General features: G+C 45.7%; 1 protein-coding gene across 1 annotated transcript in view; it reads right to left on the bottom strand.

Moving 5' to 3' along the window:
* Positions 1 to 19,018, bottom strand: part of SNX29 (sorting nexin 29) — a 557,276-nt gene that overhangs the window by 479,423 nt on the left and 58,835 nt on the right. The window contains exons 7-12 of the mRNA XM_038762809.1: positions 17,275 to 17,345; positions 16,297 to 16,545; positions 10,850 to 11,228; positions 8,361 to 8,479; positions 3,241 to 3,316; positions 2,210 to 2,292 (exon numbers count right to left, since the gene is read on the bottom strand). Of these exons, the coding sequence (XP_038618737.1) occupies positions 2,210 to 2,292; positions 3,241 to 3,316; positions 8,361 to 8,479; positions 10,850 to 11,228; positions 16,297 to 16,545; positions 17,275 to 17,345 (977 nt within the window). The remainder of the gene's footprint in view (positions 1 to 2,209; positions 2,293 to 3,240; positions 3,317 to 8,360; positions 8,480 to 10,849; positions 11,229 to 16,296; positions 16,546 to 17,274; positions 17,346 to 19,018) is intronic.

Here is a 19,018-nt window from a genome sequence, read left to right as displayed (position 1 = left end):
TCATCTGTAAAATGGGGGTGATGACTGTGAGCCCCACGTGGGACAACCTGATCACCTTATATCCCCCCAGCGCTTAGAACAGTGCTTTGCACATAGTAAGTGCTTAACAAATGCCATTATCATTATTATTATTATTTGAGGCGTGACGTATAAGCAGATATTAGCTCCGTCACTCAAGGGGAGCTAGGTCCCAATTACCAGGCCTATTGAGGAGTAAGCAGTAGAGACCAAGAAGACAGAAGCCAAGGCAGTTGTAGAGGTCTGCAAGATGGATGAAGAGAAACAGAAGGAACACCACTGCTTTTCTGATCACTCATCAGCCTTGTCCCACTTATGTTGGTCATGAGGCCCAATTAAGGTGGTAGCAATCAAACAGCAGTATTTATTGAGTGCAGAGCACCGTACAAAGCACCTAAGAGTACGATACAACAGAGTTGGTAGACACGATCCCCGTCCTCAAGAAGCTCACAGTTTAGTCTGGGACTCAGACAATACATTCAATTACAGACAGGGGAGATGGCAGGACCAGGGAAAGGGGGAAAGATCAATAAGGCCAGAAGTACAGCCAAGAAAGTCACTACTCGTCCACCACAAATAATAATAATTACGGTATTTGCTAAGTGCTTTCTTTGTGCCAGAGAGGTTACATGATTTGCCCAAGCTCACACAGTAGGTCAGTAGTAGAGCCCCAATTCCAGCCTATTTTGACTAACCAAGTTTGCTGCCAAAAAAAATACTGCCAAAGAAAGCACAACCACAACCCAGAGCTTAGAACAGTGCCCATCACATTGTTAGTGCTTAATAAATACCATGGAAAAAAAACCCACATTCAATATTTTGAGACTTAAAATTTACACCACACAGCTTTATGAGATGGGGCGAGCAGGGTAGATTCAAGCAAATTTATTAGTTAAGGTGGGACTTCTCTGATGTCTTGCATGAGTGTAACTAGAAAGCCTCATTGTTGTTCCTCCTCCGGGACAGAATGATGGGAAAAGAGGGACCTCGTGACGTATCCTTCTCCCTCTTTCAGGCAGGACGACATCCGAGCTCCATTCACAGATGGCAGCCAGTGCTGTTTTTGTGGGCCAATCAAGTCACTGTACAAGAGGAACAGATACCCTACTTTTCCCCGTCCTTCCTGTCCCTTCTCTCAGGATGATGGTATTTGTAAGCACTTCCTCTGTTCTAAGCACTGAGTAAATACAAGTTTCTCCCCTATGACCCTCCAAACAGCACCTCCCATTTTCTCTTTCCCAAAGTTTGTGACCAGTGATAGGGGTGTGTGTGTGTGTGTGCATATGTGTTCACACTCTCTCTCTCTCTCCTGAACTTTGACCAAAGGCCCCCTCACGCTTTCCCTGACTTCCCAGAGTAGTACACTACCCCTGTCTGCTTTTAGGACTCCCAGGGAAGGAAATGTTCAAGCCTGGCACTGTCATTCACTGCCCCTCAAACTGCATTTGAAGGCTCTGCCTTCCTGTCAATCACATTCTGTCTTTGGAGATAAACGAATACCCGGGCTTCCAATTTACAAAAATAGACGCGTCTGTCGATCGCTTACATTACAAAAGTTATTGTTCCTTAAGAGTCATTTCAAGAAAAATGGTTTAAACAGAAGTTTGGGCCTAGGGGTTAGGAGGGTGTGGAATTACATCTCACTGTTCTGGTTGAAAATAGAAATGAACAAATGCCTGATGAGTGCTCATTCGCTTTCAGGAAAACAAACACAAATGCTGTCCTTCATTGAAACAATAATAACAACAATAATCATAAAAATTTGTTAAGCACTTACTTTGTGCCAAGTACTGTACCAAGGGCTGGGATAGATACAAGATAATCAGGTTGGACACAGTCCCTTGTTCCACATGGGGCTCACTTGAGAGGGAGTACAGGTATTGAATCCCCATTTCACATATGGGGAAACTGAGGCACAGAGGGGTTAAGTAACTTGCCCAGGGTCACATCAGGCAAATGGCAAAGCCAGGATTAAAGCCCTGGTTCCCCAATTCCCAGGCTGTGCTCTTTCAACTACACCACACTGCTTCAAAAGCTATCAACATAAGTACAGGTTTTTGTATTTCATTCAATAAACCCTTTTTCCAACAGCGCCTCGTGCTAACACAGGACTCCCAGAGTCCTTGTACTGTAAAGGGAAATGATAAACAGGATAAATGATAAATGGCTAAACGGTTCAGAAAGTACTTACTAATTGTCATTGATTCGGGCACCGTGGCTGAGGAGAGTGGGCTGCTTAAAGGACTCCCCTGGCCAGGAGGGCCGACTTCTGCCCTGCAGAACAAAAACACAGAGGAGAGTTAACCTTGACGACAGGGATCTCATCCACCAACCCTATTGTCTCTTACTCTCCCAAGAGCTTCATACACATGCGATAAGCACTCAATAAATACCACTGACTGATTCATCTCCACTATCTGAAATATTAAGCTCACAGCTAGAGGGCTACAGATCACACTTCAGCTGGGCTGTGGAGTGGGAAGAAATTCAAATTTTCACTCCAGAATCACCTAATATGGTTCAAGTCAAAATGTGAGTAGAGATGGTTTTAAAAAAAAAAAGTTCTCCCCTTTCCAGCATTAAATAGCAGCAGCATTTCTATGGCACTGTTTCTTTGGACCTTAAATGACTTTCACATTTAAACACCATTATTCTTCATAAGAGATAAGGAGGGGGAGGAATTATTTTTCCATTATACAGGAAAAACTGAAGCACTAAGAGATTATTAATAATAATAATGGCATTTGTTAAGCACTTACTATGTTCCAGGTACTGTACTAAGTGCTGGGGTGGATACACGCAAATAAGATTAGACACAGTCCCTGTCCCCTGTGGAGCTCACGGTCTCACACCTCATTTTACAGATGAGGTAACTGAGGCACAGAGAAGTGAAATGACTTGCTCAAGGTCACACAGCAGACAAGTGGCAGGGGCAGGATTAGAACCCATGACCTTCTGACTCTCGGGCCTGTGCTCTAGCCACTCTGCCATGCTGCTTCCATGTGACTTGACCAACGTCACACAAATCAGTAGCGGCAGAGGGACTCAAACCCAGCCCAATATGCCCTATCAATAGGCGACATCCTAAAGGATGCCACGGTGACTTAGGAATCAAATGCAAGCCAGGAGTTCGGACTCAAGAGAAGGGTCAGCTTTGAGGAAGATGCCAGCAGGCTGTTAGGGTTCAATGCTCGGGAAAGAATGACTTTTCTTTAGGTGAACCTGTACCGAAGTTCCGGTCCCGCAAACAGGCCGCTCTGTCGTCCGGCTCCATTCTCCAGGTTACCTAAGGTGGCACCTGTAGAATATAAATTAGTCAGAGAGAGAAACCAAACAGTGCACAAAACCACAAACCCCCCGATGGCTGTGTCCCAGCAGTTTCGCATCCACGGTTACTGCTATACTCGCTAATCTTAGTAGGTGAAATGTTCTTACCCGACCATGCCTGGTGATTGACATAAAGTTTTGTTGTCTGTCTCCCCCTTCTAGACTCTGAGCCCGTTGTTGGGTAGGGACCGTCTCTAGATGTTGCCGACTTGGACTTCCCAAGCGCTTAGTACAGTGCTCTGCACACAGTAAGCGCTCAATAAATACGAATGAATGAATCAAGTGGTTGTTTGGGGGACTTTTCTGCGGCCACTGCCAAATAACGGCCGGGATACAGCCAGTCCAAACCAACCCAGCAACTGCGGGATGCTCTAAAAAATGCTGTTAAACACACACTGGAGGGCAGTGCAGCCTAATTCATTAACATTTATATAATCAGACATTCAAGGCTTCATTTAAAAACAAGAGTCACGGTTTATAAGAACCACCCTGCATTCGTTTGGGTTTCAGAAAGCCACTCACGGCAAACCTGATCACACACGATCTGTAGCTCCAGCAGAAAGCAAGGCACTAACGCAGCTCGCACGTATTTTTGCTACTGAGAAATCACCTGAGGTTAAACAAGGTTGAATTCACCTTTGTGCATCCGAGGTTAAACAAGTTTGAATCCACCAGTGTGCGTTTTTTTCTGGAACACACTTTAATGCCTTACTCTTCTGCAATCACAGTATCAACAGGCTCGCAAATTCATTTAATCCTATCAACACATGAGTGAGGGCCGATATTACCAAAAGAACAAGAAAAACCTGATTTATCTGCTGCTCTGCTAAGGGGTATGTCACACACCCACAGAAACTATTTTATCAGAATTTGACCCTATTCTTACCAGGTAGGGGCTCTTTGCCTGTCTGTTTGTTAGTCTGCTTGTTGCCTGTCTGTTGTAAGCGCTTAGTACAGTGCTCTGCACACAGTAAGCACTCAATAAATATGATTGAATGAATCGTTTCTTTGGGCCAGATTCTTAGTCAGAACAAGCCCACAGGACACCCCTGCAGCTGCTGAAACATCTTAGATGGGAGGGACTGCAGAAGGATGATTTGAGTAGGGGAGGGAGAGAGAATTAACTACAGATGAATGAGATTTTCCAAGTGTCTGCTTAGGGCCTCATTCTTGACACTTACCACCTCCTCCTTTTTGTTCCCTCCATCCTTCAACACCCAAGAGAATTAGCAGGATTTTCCATTCCTTACCCTGCAGTGAACATTACTTCCATTAGCTAGAACTGCCTTCTGGGAGAGGGCTTACTAACAGCTTGAGATATAAACTTCTCATGAAACACAATTTTAGGCCAGGTTTCTTCCAAAAAGCTTGTACTGTGCTTTATTAATAGTTATATACATAAATATCTTACGTGGCTATTATAAACTTAATTATAAATTGCTAATGAAAACAGGTTTAACATCATCTAACGTTTATGGAAGTTTGTCAGCTGTATGACTTTGGGCAAGTCACTTAGCTTCTCCGTGCCTCAGTTACCTCATCTGTAAAATGGGGATTAAGACTGTGAGACCCCTATGGGACAACCTGATCACCTTGTAACCTCCCCAGCAGCTTAGAACAGTGCTTTCCAAAAATGTGTACTGTGCTTTATTAATAGTTATATACATAAATATCTTATGTGGCTATTATAAACTTTATAAATGGCTAATGAAAACAAGTTTAACATCATCTACTGTTTATGGAAGTCATTTGTGATGTTTAAAAGTAAAATTCATTATCTCTAAAGTTGACTGCTTTCTAATCATTAAAAAAAGAAAAGGGATAACAGAAAAAGTACTGCAGGAAATATTTCTTCCATAAAATTATATACGTGCGTGAGTTTTTGTATGTATATCTCTTTCCTTCTCTCCCTTGTGAGTGTATCCGAAACCCAGTGTAGTTTGTATTCATTCATTCATTCAATCGTATTTATTGAGCACTTACTGTGTGCAGAGCACGGTACTAAGCGCTTGGGAAGTACAAATTGGCAGTAAAGTACTTGGGCCATTGTTTCTAATGGCATTTTTTAAGCACTTAATATGTACCAGTCTGGTACCTCCAAAATTTGTCGAGAAAAATGACCGTAACTTGACAGTAAGGCCAATACAGTCCCTCCTACTAGATCACAACCAAAATAGCACTCAAACTGGATCGAACTTGATGGGAAAACACAGGAAACACAGTGTCGTACCCTGTCCATAAGCTGGTGAAAATGCAATATGCCTTGGGCCGTACCTGCATTTGTGACACCAACCATATAAACAAACATGTCCTTTACACACCTTACTGCTCTGTTTCTCCGACTCACTCTGGCACTTGGAAAATACTGCTTACCTCCTTGCTTCACGTTTCATAAAGGATCCTGAACACTTCCAAACTAACATCCTGAAAGGCAGGCACCCAGTCCAAACCCAGCCGTTGTTTTCACAACAAAATGGGAGGGTTTTTTTTTTTTTTTTAAAAGGTATTTGTTAAGCTCTTACTAAGTGCCAGGCACTGTTCTAAGCACTGGGGTAGACATAAGTTAATCAAGTTGGACACAGTCTCTGTTCCACATGGGGCTCACAACCTTAATCTCCATTTTACGGATGAGGTCACTGGGGCGTAGAGAAGAAATGACTTGCCCCAGATCACACGGCAGACAAGTGGCAGAGCCGGAATTAGAACCCAGGTCCTTCTGATTCCCAGGCCCATGCTCTATCCACTTGGCCACACTGCTTCTCAGGTGTTGCCAATGACACTATGAATGATCATACCGTGGTTTAGTAGGAAACAGCACGGGCTTTGGAGTCGGAGGTCATGGGTTCAAATCCCAGCTCTGCCAATTGTCAGCTGTGTGACTTTGGGCAAGTCACTTAGCTTCTCTGTGCCTCAGTTACCTCATCTGTAAAATGGAGATTAAGACTGTGAGCCCCACGTGGGACAACCTGATCACCTTGCAACCTCCCCAGCAGCTTAGAACAGTGCTTTGCACATAGTAAGCGCTTAACAAATGTCATTATTATTATTATTATTATTATTATTATTATATCAAATGGTCAAGTGGCAGCATTTCAATTCAGCTGATGGTCAGTGGTGGACAGCCCAATCATGAACCTCAGAGAAAAAAAAAAGTCAGATCAAGGCAATCTATTCAAGGGAGGCTGGACTCAGTGTCCTCTGGTATTTGTTATCCGCTTACCATATGTCAAGCACTGTACTAAGCACTGGGGCAGATATATGATAATCTGGTTGAACCAGTATTTGGGTTGAATAATTAATAATAATAATGGTATTTGTTAAGTGCTTACTATGTGCCAAGCACTGTTCTAGGTGCTGGGGTAGATATGAGGTGATCAGGTTGTCCCACGTGGGGCTCACAGTCTTAATCCCTATTTTAAAGATGACATAACTGAGGCACAGAGAAGTCAAGTGACTGGCCCAAAGTCACAAAGCTGATAAGTGGAGGAGCCAGAATTAGAACCCATGACCTCTGACTCCCAAGCCCGGGCTGTTGCCACCAAGCCACGCTGCCCACATCCAGCAGACAAGTGGCAAAGCCTGAATTTGAACCAGGTCCTTCCGAATCCAAGGCCCGTGCTCTATCCACCGTATTACGCTGCTTCTGGTTAGGGGCAGGCTAATTCTGTTCATTAATTCATTCATTCATTCAATCGTATTTATTGAGCACCTGCTGTGTGCAGAGCACTGTACTAAGCGCTTGGGAAGTACAAGTTGGCAACATATAGAGACGGTCCCTACTAAACAGTGGGCTCACTGTCTAGAAGGGGGAGACAGAGAACAAAACAAAACATACTAACAAAATAAAATAAGTAGAATAAATATGTACAAGTAAAATAGAGTAATGAATACGTACAAACATATATACATATATACAGGTGCTGTGGGGAAGGGAAGGAGGTAAGGCGGAGGGGATGGAGAGGGGGAGAGGAAGGAGGGGGAGTGTTGGAGTGTCCTCTTCCAGGCGCTTAGTAGAGTCTTCTGCACATGGTAAGCACTCAATAAATATCGTTGAGTGATTCGGTGGAGTCACCCTGCCCCCACTCTCCGGCCCCACCGTTAACCTAAAGCCCTGCTCAGGAGGCACGTTCGGCATCCAAGAGGAGGCAGTGATGGTTTGTGGTCCACAGGTTGCCCACCCAATCTAGGAGGCTGCTTAGCCAGACACCTTGGGTACTGATGGCACAGCAGCCCCGGCAGGCAGGACCAGAACTAGAACCCAGGTTTCCAGATTCCCCAAGCCATGTTCTTCCCGCTAGGCCAGCAGAGGTATTGGAAATGTTGGGCGGTCTTGAAAGGCACAACTTAAACTACCCTTTACGCCTCTAAAGTGTCTTATGAATGCTCCCAGGACGTCAAGGAGAGATTACCATCGCCCCCTCCATTAAAGGTGTTTTACATCAAAACAGCATGGCCTAGTGGATAGAGCACGGGCCTGGGCTTCAGAAGGACCTGCGTTCTAATCTCAGCTCTGCCACTTGTCTGCTGGGTGGCCTTGGACAACTCACTCCACTTCTCTGGGCCTCAGTTACCTCATCTGGAAAATGGGGATTGAGATTGGGATCCCTGTGTGGGACAGAGACTGGGTCGAACCCGATTCTCTTGTATCTACCCCAGTTCTTAGTACAGTGCCTGGCACATGGTAAGCGCTCAATAAATACCATAGTTAAACTGAACCTCACAGACAACCAGTAGTTTACCTCGGTCAGTCCAGGGCTCTTAATCCCCAACAAGTCCTGAGCTCCCTTCCATCCTGCATTCGAAAGTCTTTAGGCTAAAGAAAAATCTCACTTCCGTCAGCCTCCTCTGAACGTTATCAGGATCCTGTGGGGAAAGTTACCGTATTTCCAGGGGTTTGAGCCCCAGGTGGCAGAATAGAGGGAGGCCTCAGTCAAGAAGAAGACAGGCACAGGGTCCCACCATCTCTTAAGAGGCAGCGACACACCACAGAGGCGAAAGAGCTGGGAAATACCTACCCGCCGGGGTATAGGCCCCTACTCCACTGACAGGAAACAACATATCTGAATCGCCGTGCAGCACCTGCAGAGGAGCCCAGCTGTGCATCTGTGAAAGGCAGGTGTTGTCCTCCAGCGCCCTAAATCACCAAAGAAAGACGGGCATCAGGCAGGATGACCCTTCAGAAGGTTAGATTGGGTCACAGGTGACATCAGGACCGGCCTCTGGTAATGACTGAGAAGAAGGCTAGACGTCCAGTAAAAACAGAACGTGGGAAGGAAGTACCTCAGAAGCCGGTGAGGGCTTCGTTTCGGCTTAACGTCCTTAGTTCGGTTCTCGACACAAAGCTACGCCCAGCAGGCCTAAAGACCTGTGTCAATCGAGCTAATGGGCCGATCTGACTGGCCGTGAAGATCTGGCTGTGATTCTCGCTCAGAAGACCCTTTGTGCTTGGCTTGTCCTTTCAATTCTCTGCTCCTCCGGGTCACAGATCACTACTGACGAAGGAGCTGGGGAGGACGACTTCAAGGCATGACGTGAGCCGGCCCGAGCCTGCCAGCAATCCTACCTCACGGGAAACAACTGACTTCACTCTTGTGAGTGAAGCAGAAACCAGAGGTTCAGCTCCAACAGAGAAAGGGGGAGAAATAAAACCAGGCTTTCTATCTGTCTGTTGTCCAGACTCGCTTTAGGGGCCATTTTTACTTCCTGTTTTTTCTTTCCCCTAAAGGTAGTTTCCCCTACAAAATCTCAGATAAGGTGACTTGGTCAAATTTACTATTGGATGATTCACAGCTTGTGGAGAGAAGAGGAGAGATGATCCCCCCCCTGCAACAATTATACAGGAAATTCCATAATAATAATAATGTGTTAAGCACTTACCATGTGCCAAGCACCGTACTACTTACTGGGGTAGATCTAAAATAATCAGGTCAGACACAGAACCTGTCCCATATTGGGCTTACAGTCTAAGGGGGATGGATAACAGGTATTAAGCTAAAGTTGGCGGGGATTGAGGGGGTCATCCCTACTTACTCTGTATGGCCCACGCGGAACCCAATTATCCTCTATCTACCCCAGCGCTTAAAGTGGTGTTTGACATAGGATAATCGCTTAACAAATACCTCAATTATTACTGGGGTGTCCACTCATCCAGATGATACAAAGGTCACACACCTTAGCTCACCACTGTCCTAGCCAGAGAAGCTATGATTGCCAGAAGGCAGCCAGAAGGTCAAATGCTTTGCAGCTCGCTCCAGGGAGGATCAGAGGGGTTTTTCAAGCAAGTTTAATAATAATAAAATAATAATAATGATTGTGGTATTCGTTAAGAGCTTACTACGTGCCAGGCGCTGTACTAAGCGTCGGGGTAGATTGGACATAGCCCCAGTCCCACATGGGGCTCACAGTCTTAATCCCCATTTTACAAATAAGGCAACTGAGGCCCAGAGAAGCCAAGCGACTTACCCAAGGTCAAACAGCAGACACGTGGGGGAGCCGGAATTAGAACCCATGACCTCACGACTCCCACGCCCGGGCTCTATCCACTAAGCCATGCTGCTGCTCAGTTTACCCCGGCTCGCTCCAGAAAAGAGCCAGCTCACATTTCCTTCAAGGGCTCCTACCAGCACTTCTGAGGGTTCAATACAGTCAACCAGGTTGGTTGTTCTGGAATCTTGAAACACCGCTGTGTCGGCAAGTCTCCCAGGCCAACCTCTTTCAACCCTGCAGGAAACCACATTAATGAGCTCGTGATGGGGAGGGTGAAGACAACGATAATAGCGGCTGGCCTTGAGCCAGTGGCTTTTCCAGCCCACGGGAGGCAGGACGTTGATAACCAGAAAAGCTCTTTGTCTAGTAGTCAAATGAAAGCCCCTGGTTCCTTCCCATCACGACGGGCTCTAATCCCAGCTCTACTACTGGTCTGCTGTGTGACCGTGGGCAAGTCACTTAGTAAGCGCTTAGTACAGTGCTCTGCACATAGTAAGCGCTCAATAAATACGATTGATGAAGTCACTTCACTTTGCTGGGCCTCAGTTATCTCACCCGTAAAATGGCGATTAAGACTGTGAACCTAATTAGGTTATATCTACCTAAGCATTTAATACAGTGCCCGGAACATAGAAAGTGCTTAAATACCCGTGTCCACCTTCCACTCTCTCCCCACAAAAAAAAAAACAACACCCTTTCTTCCCAAGGATATCAGCCCGAGAAGGAAACAGTCAACCATCACAAACTGCTCACCTTTCAAAGTGATTTGAATTAGTCAAATGTCGCCCCCACAGAGTACTCTCCATCTTTTATTGGCACTCAAGACCGACAAGCCGAAATTCCTTTGTGAACAAAGTTGTCTTAAATCAACTCAATCTCACTTAAAGAGCAAATATCTGAAACATCTTCCCAGCTAGTGAATGTGGACAAAAGGGAATGGACCGCCCCGAAGGCAGGTGACTGAGCTGTTTTGGGTTTTGATTTCCCCCCCACCCTCCCCCAGAAATAAACCACTTACTTCTTAGAAGCCTCCGTGTGATCGTCAAGGCTTTGGCTCCCCAATGACTTTCCGTACACCTGGTCTTCATTTTCATCTATATCTTCATCATCAATACTCTTCACATCCAGCTTCTGGTACCCGTATTCCCCATTGAAGGAAACTGAATCCATTTTCCAGGAGCTGCTACTGTGACTTCCGTTAGAGGTCTGAAGAAAGGGGTTTTCAAAGGCCAGTAAAGCATTAACTGATGACTGGTCTGAGTGTTCCTCTGAGCTCTCTCCTAACCCCGTTGTCTTTCTGGAGACGTCTCCGGAGTTTGGCTCATCTTCCTCCTCATCAAAGGAGATGATGTTGGTCACCTTCTTTTTCTTTTTCCGATCTTTTTTACATTTTGCATCTGCGGAGCAGAGATCTGGGTTATTAGAATAATCATACGGGGTCCCGGGGGAAGTAAACTCTTAACACTGCTGATCCTTCTGACAATTCCCTTTACTGGCAAACGCTTGTCCAAAAGTTAGGAGATGCAGATTTTTTGTTTATCCTAAATAATTAAAATCAAATTTAGTACCTGGTAGACGGGGAAAAAAAAACTAAGGACCCCTAAATAAAACAGTATCACAGGTAACGAGCATTCTTCCAATCAGCATTTATGTGTTAACTACATAGTAGGATCTGGCAATCAACGCAGTTCAGCTGGGGCTCAAGAACACCAATCTGCCCAGAACAGCTTAATCGCATCGGCACCCTCGTCCTCCCAACAACAGACAACTCCCAGTAGAGTGCAAGCTCCTTGCGGGCAGGTGACGGGTCTTGTGGTTCTCTAGTACTTTCCCAGGTCCTTAGCACAGGGCACTACACCCAGCAGGCACTCAATAAATAGCATTCCCCGCCACTAGTCACATCCTGCTACTGCTCTAGCCACAGAGCCCTCCCACAGACAAGCGCCCCAGCGCACTTGCCGATGAAGAGGGACACTTGGGGAATGTTTATGCTGTTGAAACTGCTCATCACTGCAAGAGACAATGTGTGTTTCTAGTTAGCCACTACATTGCCAGGATGATGGGAGCAACCACCGCTGAACCCCACGAGACAGAGCGGGCTGGCTACAAGAAACCCTGGGTTTCTCCAAAAGGTCAGTTGGTTTAGCCCCTGCCTGTACAGAGGATGAACTGATAACACACAGACCAAGAATCACATCTCCCTCGAGAAGCCTTTCTTGACGGAACTCTTCATTTCCCCGCACTGGTCCTCCTTCCTCTGTTGCCTATGCACATGGATCTATAAAAATGGTATTTGTTAAGCACTTACTAGATAGCAAGCACTGTTCTAAGCGCTGGGTAGATACAAGCTAATCAGGATGGACACAGTCCCTGCTCCACATGGGGCTCACAATCTTAATCCCCATTTTACAGATGAAGTAACTGAGGCACAGAGAAGTGAAGTCACTTGCCCAAGGTCACACAGCAGACAGAGCTTAGTACAGCGCCCGGCACATAGTAAACACTTTACAAATACCATTATTATTATTATTATTATTACTATTAAGTGGTGGAGCCAGGATTAGAAACCAGGTCCTTCTGATGCCCAGACCTGTGCTCTATCCATTAGAGCATGCTGCTTCTATCTGTAGCTCCTAAGCACTTGACAGTCATCCCCCTTTCCAAGCACTTGATTTTCACAACACCCTCAGTCCCACAATACTTGTGGACATGTCCTTTATCAATCAGCCGTATTTATTGAGTGCTTACTGTGTGCAGAGCACTGTACTAAGCGCTTGGGAAGTACAAGTTGGCAACATATACAGACAGTCCCTACCCAACAGTGGGCTCACAGTCTAAAAGAAAAGAGGATGTCCTTATCCTCTCTATTTCCCCTATCTGTAATTGATTTTAATGCCTGCCTCCCCTACAGACTGTAAACTCTTTGTGGGCAGGGATCAAATCTACCAACTCTGCTGTGTTGTGGTGCTCTCCCAAGCACTTAGTACAGTACTTAGAGAAGCAGCGTGGCTCAGTGGAAAGAGCACAGGCTTTGGAGTCAGAGGTCATGGGTTCAAATCCCTGCTCTGCCGCTGTCAGCTGTGTGACTCTGGGCTAGTCACTTAACTTCTCTGTGCCTCAGTTACCTCATCTGTAAAATGGAGATTAAGACTGTGAGCCCCTCGTGGGACAACCTGATCACCTTGTAACCTCCCCAGCGCTTGCACATAGTAAGCGCTTAATAAATTCCATCATTATCATTATTATTATCCAAATTATTATTATTATTACTCTGCACGGAGTAAGTGCTCAATAAATACCACTGATTGATGGGTTTCTAAGCTGTTGTTAAAATGCTTCGGGTAAGGAAATTAAATAATCTCCCTTGTCAACCAAGGGGTGGGGGGGCGAAAAGAGGTATGGGAAGTCCAAGCGTAAAATGCCCTCCAAGAGGCCTAATTAAAAACCCACAAAGAACAGGAAGAGAGAAGATGTCCCAGGATATGCAAAAACATTAGCAGAGGAATTAAAGGATCCCATTCAGAAGTCAGGCATGAGCTACAGAGTTACTGCAAACCAGAAGCTGGGTTAAATTAATCATACTTAAATCACCTGTATTTACTGAGCGCTCACTGAGGGCTGTACTAAGCACTTGGGAGAGTACAGTATAAGAGAGTTAGTCGACAGGGTCCCTGCCCACAACGAGCTTACAGTCTAGAGCAGATAACCTTGCTCTGATGACCTGCCTCTTTGACCAAAACCCTAACTGCTAAAAAAAAAATAATGAAGCAAAGCAGTTAGTTTTCTACCAGGATACCAATCTACAACTACCTTTCCAATCCTAGGGTGCCGGGAATAAGGTCCTAAAACTAGTAGCAGGGTACAAAGAGGTGGTCCGGGAAGGGAAGCAGCATGGGCTAACGGAAAGAGCCCGGGGCTGGGAATCCAAGGACCTTGCTACTAATCCCGGCTCTGCCACTTACCTGCTGAGGGAACTTGGGCAAGTCACCTCACTTCTCTGTGCCTCAGTTCCCTCATCTGCAGCAGGATTTAATACCTGTGCTCCCTCCTACTTCCAATGTGAGCCTCGTGTGCGACCTGATTATCTTGTACCCATTCCAGCGCTTAGTGCACTGTTGGCCACATAGCAGATGCTTAACAAACACCATAATTATTATTGTCATTACAGGTCCCTCGAGCCGGCCTGTGGCCCAGGCCAAATGCCCACATCAAGTGTTGTTCTGCTTTCTATTTCACCTGCCTTCACCCAAGGAGTGCCGACTTTTCATTTTTGAGCGTGGAGCCAAGAGGGGGATGCGAATAAGGCTGGGGCAGGGGGAGGGTGTAGCTTTGGCGGAGCCAGCCTGCTCTTTCCAGTGTTGCTTGGGTGTTAGCACAGGCCTGTGATGGTGGCAAGCTAACACAAAAGCTGTGAAGAAAGGACCCTCAGAGAGTCAAGACCTCCGACCGCCACTGCCACTTAAAAAACCCAGGTCCTGCTGCTCTCTTCCACTCCTCAGGCCACCGTGTTGATGGGGGAAGGAAGGGCTCAGGAGAAGCGGCCAGGTCCTGGAAGCAACAGCAATCCTTCAATAAAGGCTGCAGCTCCTTCCGAGAGACCGTATCTGTATATCTCTAAATCTCTAGTAATAATAATAATGGCATTTATTAAGCGCTTACTATGTGCAAAGCACTGTTCTAAGCTCTGGGGAGGTTACAAGGTGATCAGGTTGTCCCACATGGGGCTCACAGTCTTCATCCCCATTTTACAGATGAGGGAACTGAGGCCCCGAGAAGTTAAATAACTTGCCCTAAGTCACACAGCTGACAATTGGCAGAGCAGGGATTCGAACCCATGTCCTCTGACTCCAAAGCCCGGGCTCTTTCGGCTGAGCCATTGATTTATTTATATTAACATCTGCCATTCATTCATTCGTAAGCACTTGGGAAGTACAAGTTGGCAACATATAGAGACGGTACCGACCCAACAGTGGGCTCAATTCATTCATTCAATCTTATTTATTGAGCGCTTACTGTGTGCATCTGTCTTCCCCTCTAGACTGTAAGCTCATTGTGGGCAGGGAATTTGTCTGTTACACTGTTACACTGTACTCTCCCAAGCGCTTAGTACAGTGCTGTGCACACAGCATTACTATCATCATCAAATGCTGTCGAGTTTTTTCCGACTCGAAGCGGTTCCATGGATGTATTTTCTCCAGAACGTCCTATCTTCTGCCATAATCTGTAACCGTGCTAATGGTTCTTCTGTTATCGTTGTTATGGTTTCTATCCATCAGGCTGTTGGTCTGCCTCTTCCACGTTTTCGCTGCACTTTTCCTAGCATTAGTCGTGACGACGTGTCCAAAATATGCTCACGTTAAGTCGAGTCAGTTGGCCTTCCAAAGACCACACTGGCACACAGTAAGTGCTCAGTAAATACGATTCACTAACTGACCAACACCTGTGAATGGTATTTACTGAACACATACTGTGTGCAGAGCACTATACCAAATGCTTGGAAGAGTACAAATCAACAGAGTTGGCAGACACTTTCCCTGCTCCCAGCAAGCTTACAGTCTTAGAGGATGAGTTATATGGCCCCCAGACCCCTTGGGCCACCCTGAGATCATGCTGCAAACCAACAAAGTTAGCAAGGACCCCCTGACATCACATATAGGCTGTCTCCACTTCCCTTCCTGTTGCTTTTCCATTCTACATTTTGGAAATGGACCCCCCCAGGCTAAACTAGCTTACCCGCCCTCTTGAGCATGGCATATCCTGGGGTACTTTTCTGTTTTGTTTTTTGCTTTTTTAATGGCATTTGAGAAGCGCTCACTACGTGCCAGGCACTGGGCTAAGCCCTGGGGTAGATAAAGGTTCATCAGGTTGGACAGAGTCCCTGTCCTACATGAGACTCATGGTCTTAATCCCCACTTTCCGGAGGTGGTAACTGAGGCCCAAAGAACTAAAGTGACTCGTCCAAGGTACACAGCAGACAAGTGGAGCTGGGATTAGAACCCAGGTCCCTCCAACTCCCAGGCCCATAATCGATCCGTGAAGCTATGCTGCTTTTTGTGGCTTAACCCTTTTTTGATGGTTTAAAAAAATACTCACCTGCTTTGCTGAGTAAAAGGATGTTGTTGTTGTGTTTTTTATCTCCAACCTCTTGTTTCCCTTTCTTGATAATAATAATAATAATGGCATTTTAAGCGCTTACTATGTGCAAAGCACTGTTCTAAGCACTGGAGAGGTTATATAAGGAGATCAGGTTGTCCCACGGGAGGCTCACAGTCTTAATACCTATTTTACAGATGAGGTAACTGAGGCCCAGAGAAGTGAAGTGACTTGCCCAAAGTCACACAGCCGACAACTGGCAGAGCCGGGATTTGAACCCCTGACCCCTGACTCCAAAGCCCGTGATCTTCCCACTGAGCCACGCCGCTTCTCAATCCAGTATCAGTAGCCCACCCTCCCTGAGACACTCACCAATGCCGACGCCCTTGGACACCACCGGCAGCGGATCCGAGTCCTGGTCCGACTTGATGAGGATGGACACGGCCGAGGCCGCGGTGATCTCCCGGAGGAGGCTGCTCACGCCGTGGGTGGACTCTTTGAACAGGGACGTCACGTTCTGGGTCGACTCCTTTAACAGGTCTGACACGGTTGGAGTGCATTTGCTCTGCCCGTTTAAATCCTTGTTGTCGATGTTGATCGCAAAAAGGATGGAGTTCAGTCCTACACAAAGAGAAACCTCCGTGCTATTCATTCCCGATCTCCTGTTCCCATCTAAATCCAAGGGATGAACACCCCAAACCCTTTCTTTTATCAAATTTATGCTTTATGAGCCCAGCAGTCACCCTGCTTTATGAGAAGTAGTGTGGCTTAGTGGATGGAGCAGGTGCCTCTGCCACATGTCTGCTGTGTGACCTTGGGCAAGTCACTTCACTTCTCTGGGCCTCAGTTACCTCACCTATAAAGTGGGGATTAAGAGTATAAGCCCCATGTGGGTCAGGGACTGTGTCCAACCTGATTAACCTGTATCTTCCCCAGGGCTTGGAACAGTGCTTGGCCCACAATAAGTGCTTAACAAGTACCATAATTACCATTATTATTCAATTTGGCTCATTCTACAAGAACACAACATGGGATTTATTTTATACTCATCTTTTCCCCAAATGCATTTATTTTTCATCTTTGGAAAAAAAATTCTCACAGTGGATGCCTCTTCGTACCGAAAATAATTGTCATTTGCATTAAAGAAAAGAAATGAGCAGATTTGATTATGGGTAATTTGAGCTCACCCTCCTTAACTGAGTTCTGGTTTAAGGAAACTTAGAAACAAATAACCTTCATGACACCGAAAAAGTGAATGGTAGGATCTCCCCTTTCTTTCACTCCAGACTTTGTTAAAGCTAATGGCCTTTCCTATGTGAACAGCAGTCATAATCTCGTTTCAAGGATTACCCGCTGCCATTGTAGGAAGCATGCTAGCCCGCTCTTCATCCATCACAAAAGACCAGTCTTCATAAAAGTTGCTGCAAATTAGAAAAAACAAGAAAATCCTTATAAGTTGCTACACACATTAGGCAGCCTAAATTGAGCTTGAATCAACAGCAAGATACACTCGGGCAAATTAGCCAAAGGGAATGATTTCCAAGCAATCCATAACGTAACTCATTAAAACCGTATTCTTTCAACTGTATTTACTGAGAGCTTACTGTGTGCAGAGCACTGTCCTAAGCACGTGGGAGAGTAAAACAGACCAATATAACAGTTGGTAAACATGTTCCCTGCCCACAATGAGCTTACAGTCTAGAAAGGGATATTTTCAGAATCAAAATGCCACGTTATAAGAAAGGGCTCCGGAAACTAATCAGGTGTAACATTAGAATTAAGTAAGGCAGTTGGAGAGCAGATTCACTGCATTCAGGTGGGTAGGGAGGAGGAATTCAAACTTCCAGAAGGAGCATGAAATATTCATATCAGTGAAGGACCAGGACTGCAGGTTGAGGTTGCCCTTTTTCCCAGGGGAGAGGACAAACGGGGAGCAAACACCCTGGCCCAGCCTGCACATTAAGGGCTGGAAGAAAGAAGATGCAGTCATGCCGAGGTGCGGTTCTCGGGATTACTGGAATGTGAACAATCCACTCAGAGGGCCAGAAATGGGAGCACGGGAAGAGAACCACTCACTTCTCCTCTGACGACACAGAGAAATCAAAAAGAGCCAAGAGAATCCAAGTGGGAGGAAATGAGCTAATTACATGCGTGAACCATGAGATATTTTTTTCCCATTTCACTCAGTATAAATCAGTCCCTCATTTAGAGTGCTAGGCTTGATTCTGAGATCCAGAATGGAGAACAGAAAAAAAACAAGGAAAATATAAGCTACTTTGAAGGGTAAAGGAGAAGAGATTATTCAACCTAGAAAAAGGGAAAACCGAAGGGTGATTTAGTAACAGCCTTCTACCCGGGGAAGGACATTTCACAAAGAAAGCTGACTGGTTGTGCCCTGCCTCCACTGAGATTAGACTTCAAAAAATTTAAACTGCAACTTGAAGGATTTATGCTAGACATAAGGAAGAACTGTTGGATGGGGAAGTTTGTTCAAAATTACAATGGTGCCTAGGGAGGGCTCTGAAATCTTCTCTTCAGGAGTTTTTAAACAGGATCAATTCTCACTCATCATTCGGGTCTGGTTTTAGGTGGAGGGATGCGGGGGAAGTGTGTGGAGAGTGTGTGGTGTGGAGACCTAATTGACCTTTATAAGGACTTTACCAGTTTTAAGAATCTAGGGTGGTGATCAAAGACAGAAACTTTAAAACTGCTTCCAATAACCTATGCAAGCTCTCAGATTGCCAAATCAATCGCATTTATTGAGCGCTCACTCTATGCAGAGCACTGAACTAAGCGCTTGGGAGAGTACAACACAATAATTTAACAGACACATTCCCTGCCCAGGATGATCTTAGAGTCTAGAGGGGAAGACGGACATTCATATAAATAAATAAATTACAGATCTGTACGTAAGTGCTGTGGGCCCGGCAGGGTATGATGAATAAAGGGAGCAAGTCGGGGTGACGCAAAAGGGAGTGGAAGATGAGAAAACGAGGGCTTAGTCAAGGAAGGCCTCTTGTAGATGTGCCTTCAATATGGCTTTGAAGAGGTGGGAGAGTCAGATATCTGTCAGTCAGGAGGAGGGAGAGCATTC

The sequence above is a fragment of the Tachyglossus aculeatus genome, chromosome 21 (assembly GCF_015852505.1).
Source record: "Tachyglossus aculeatus isolate mTacAcu1 chromosome 21, mTacAcu1.pri, whole genome shotgun sequence".
Classification (NCBI taxonomy): domain Eukaryota; kingdom Metazoa; phylum Chordata; class Mammalia; order Monotremata; family Tachyglossidae; genus Tachyglossus; species Tachyglossus aculeatus.
This window is presented reverse-complemented; position numbering and strand designations above follow the sequence as displayed.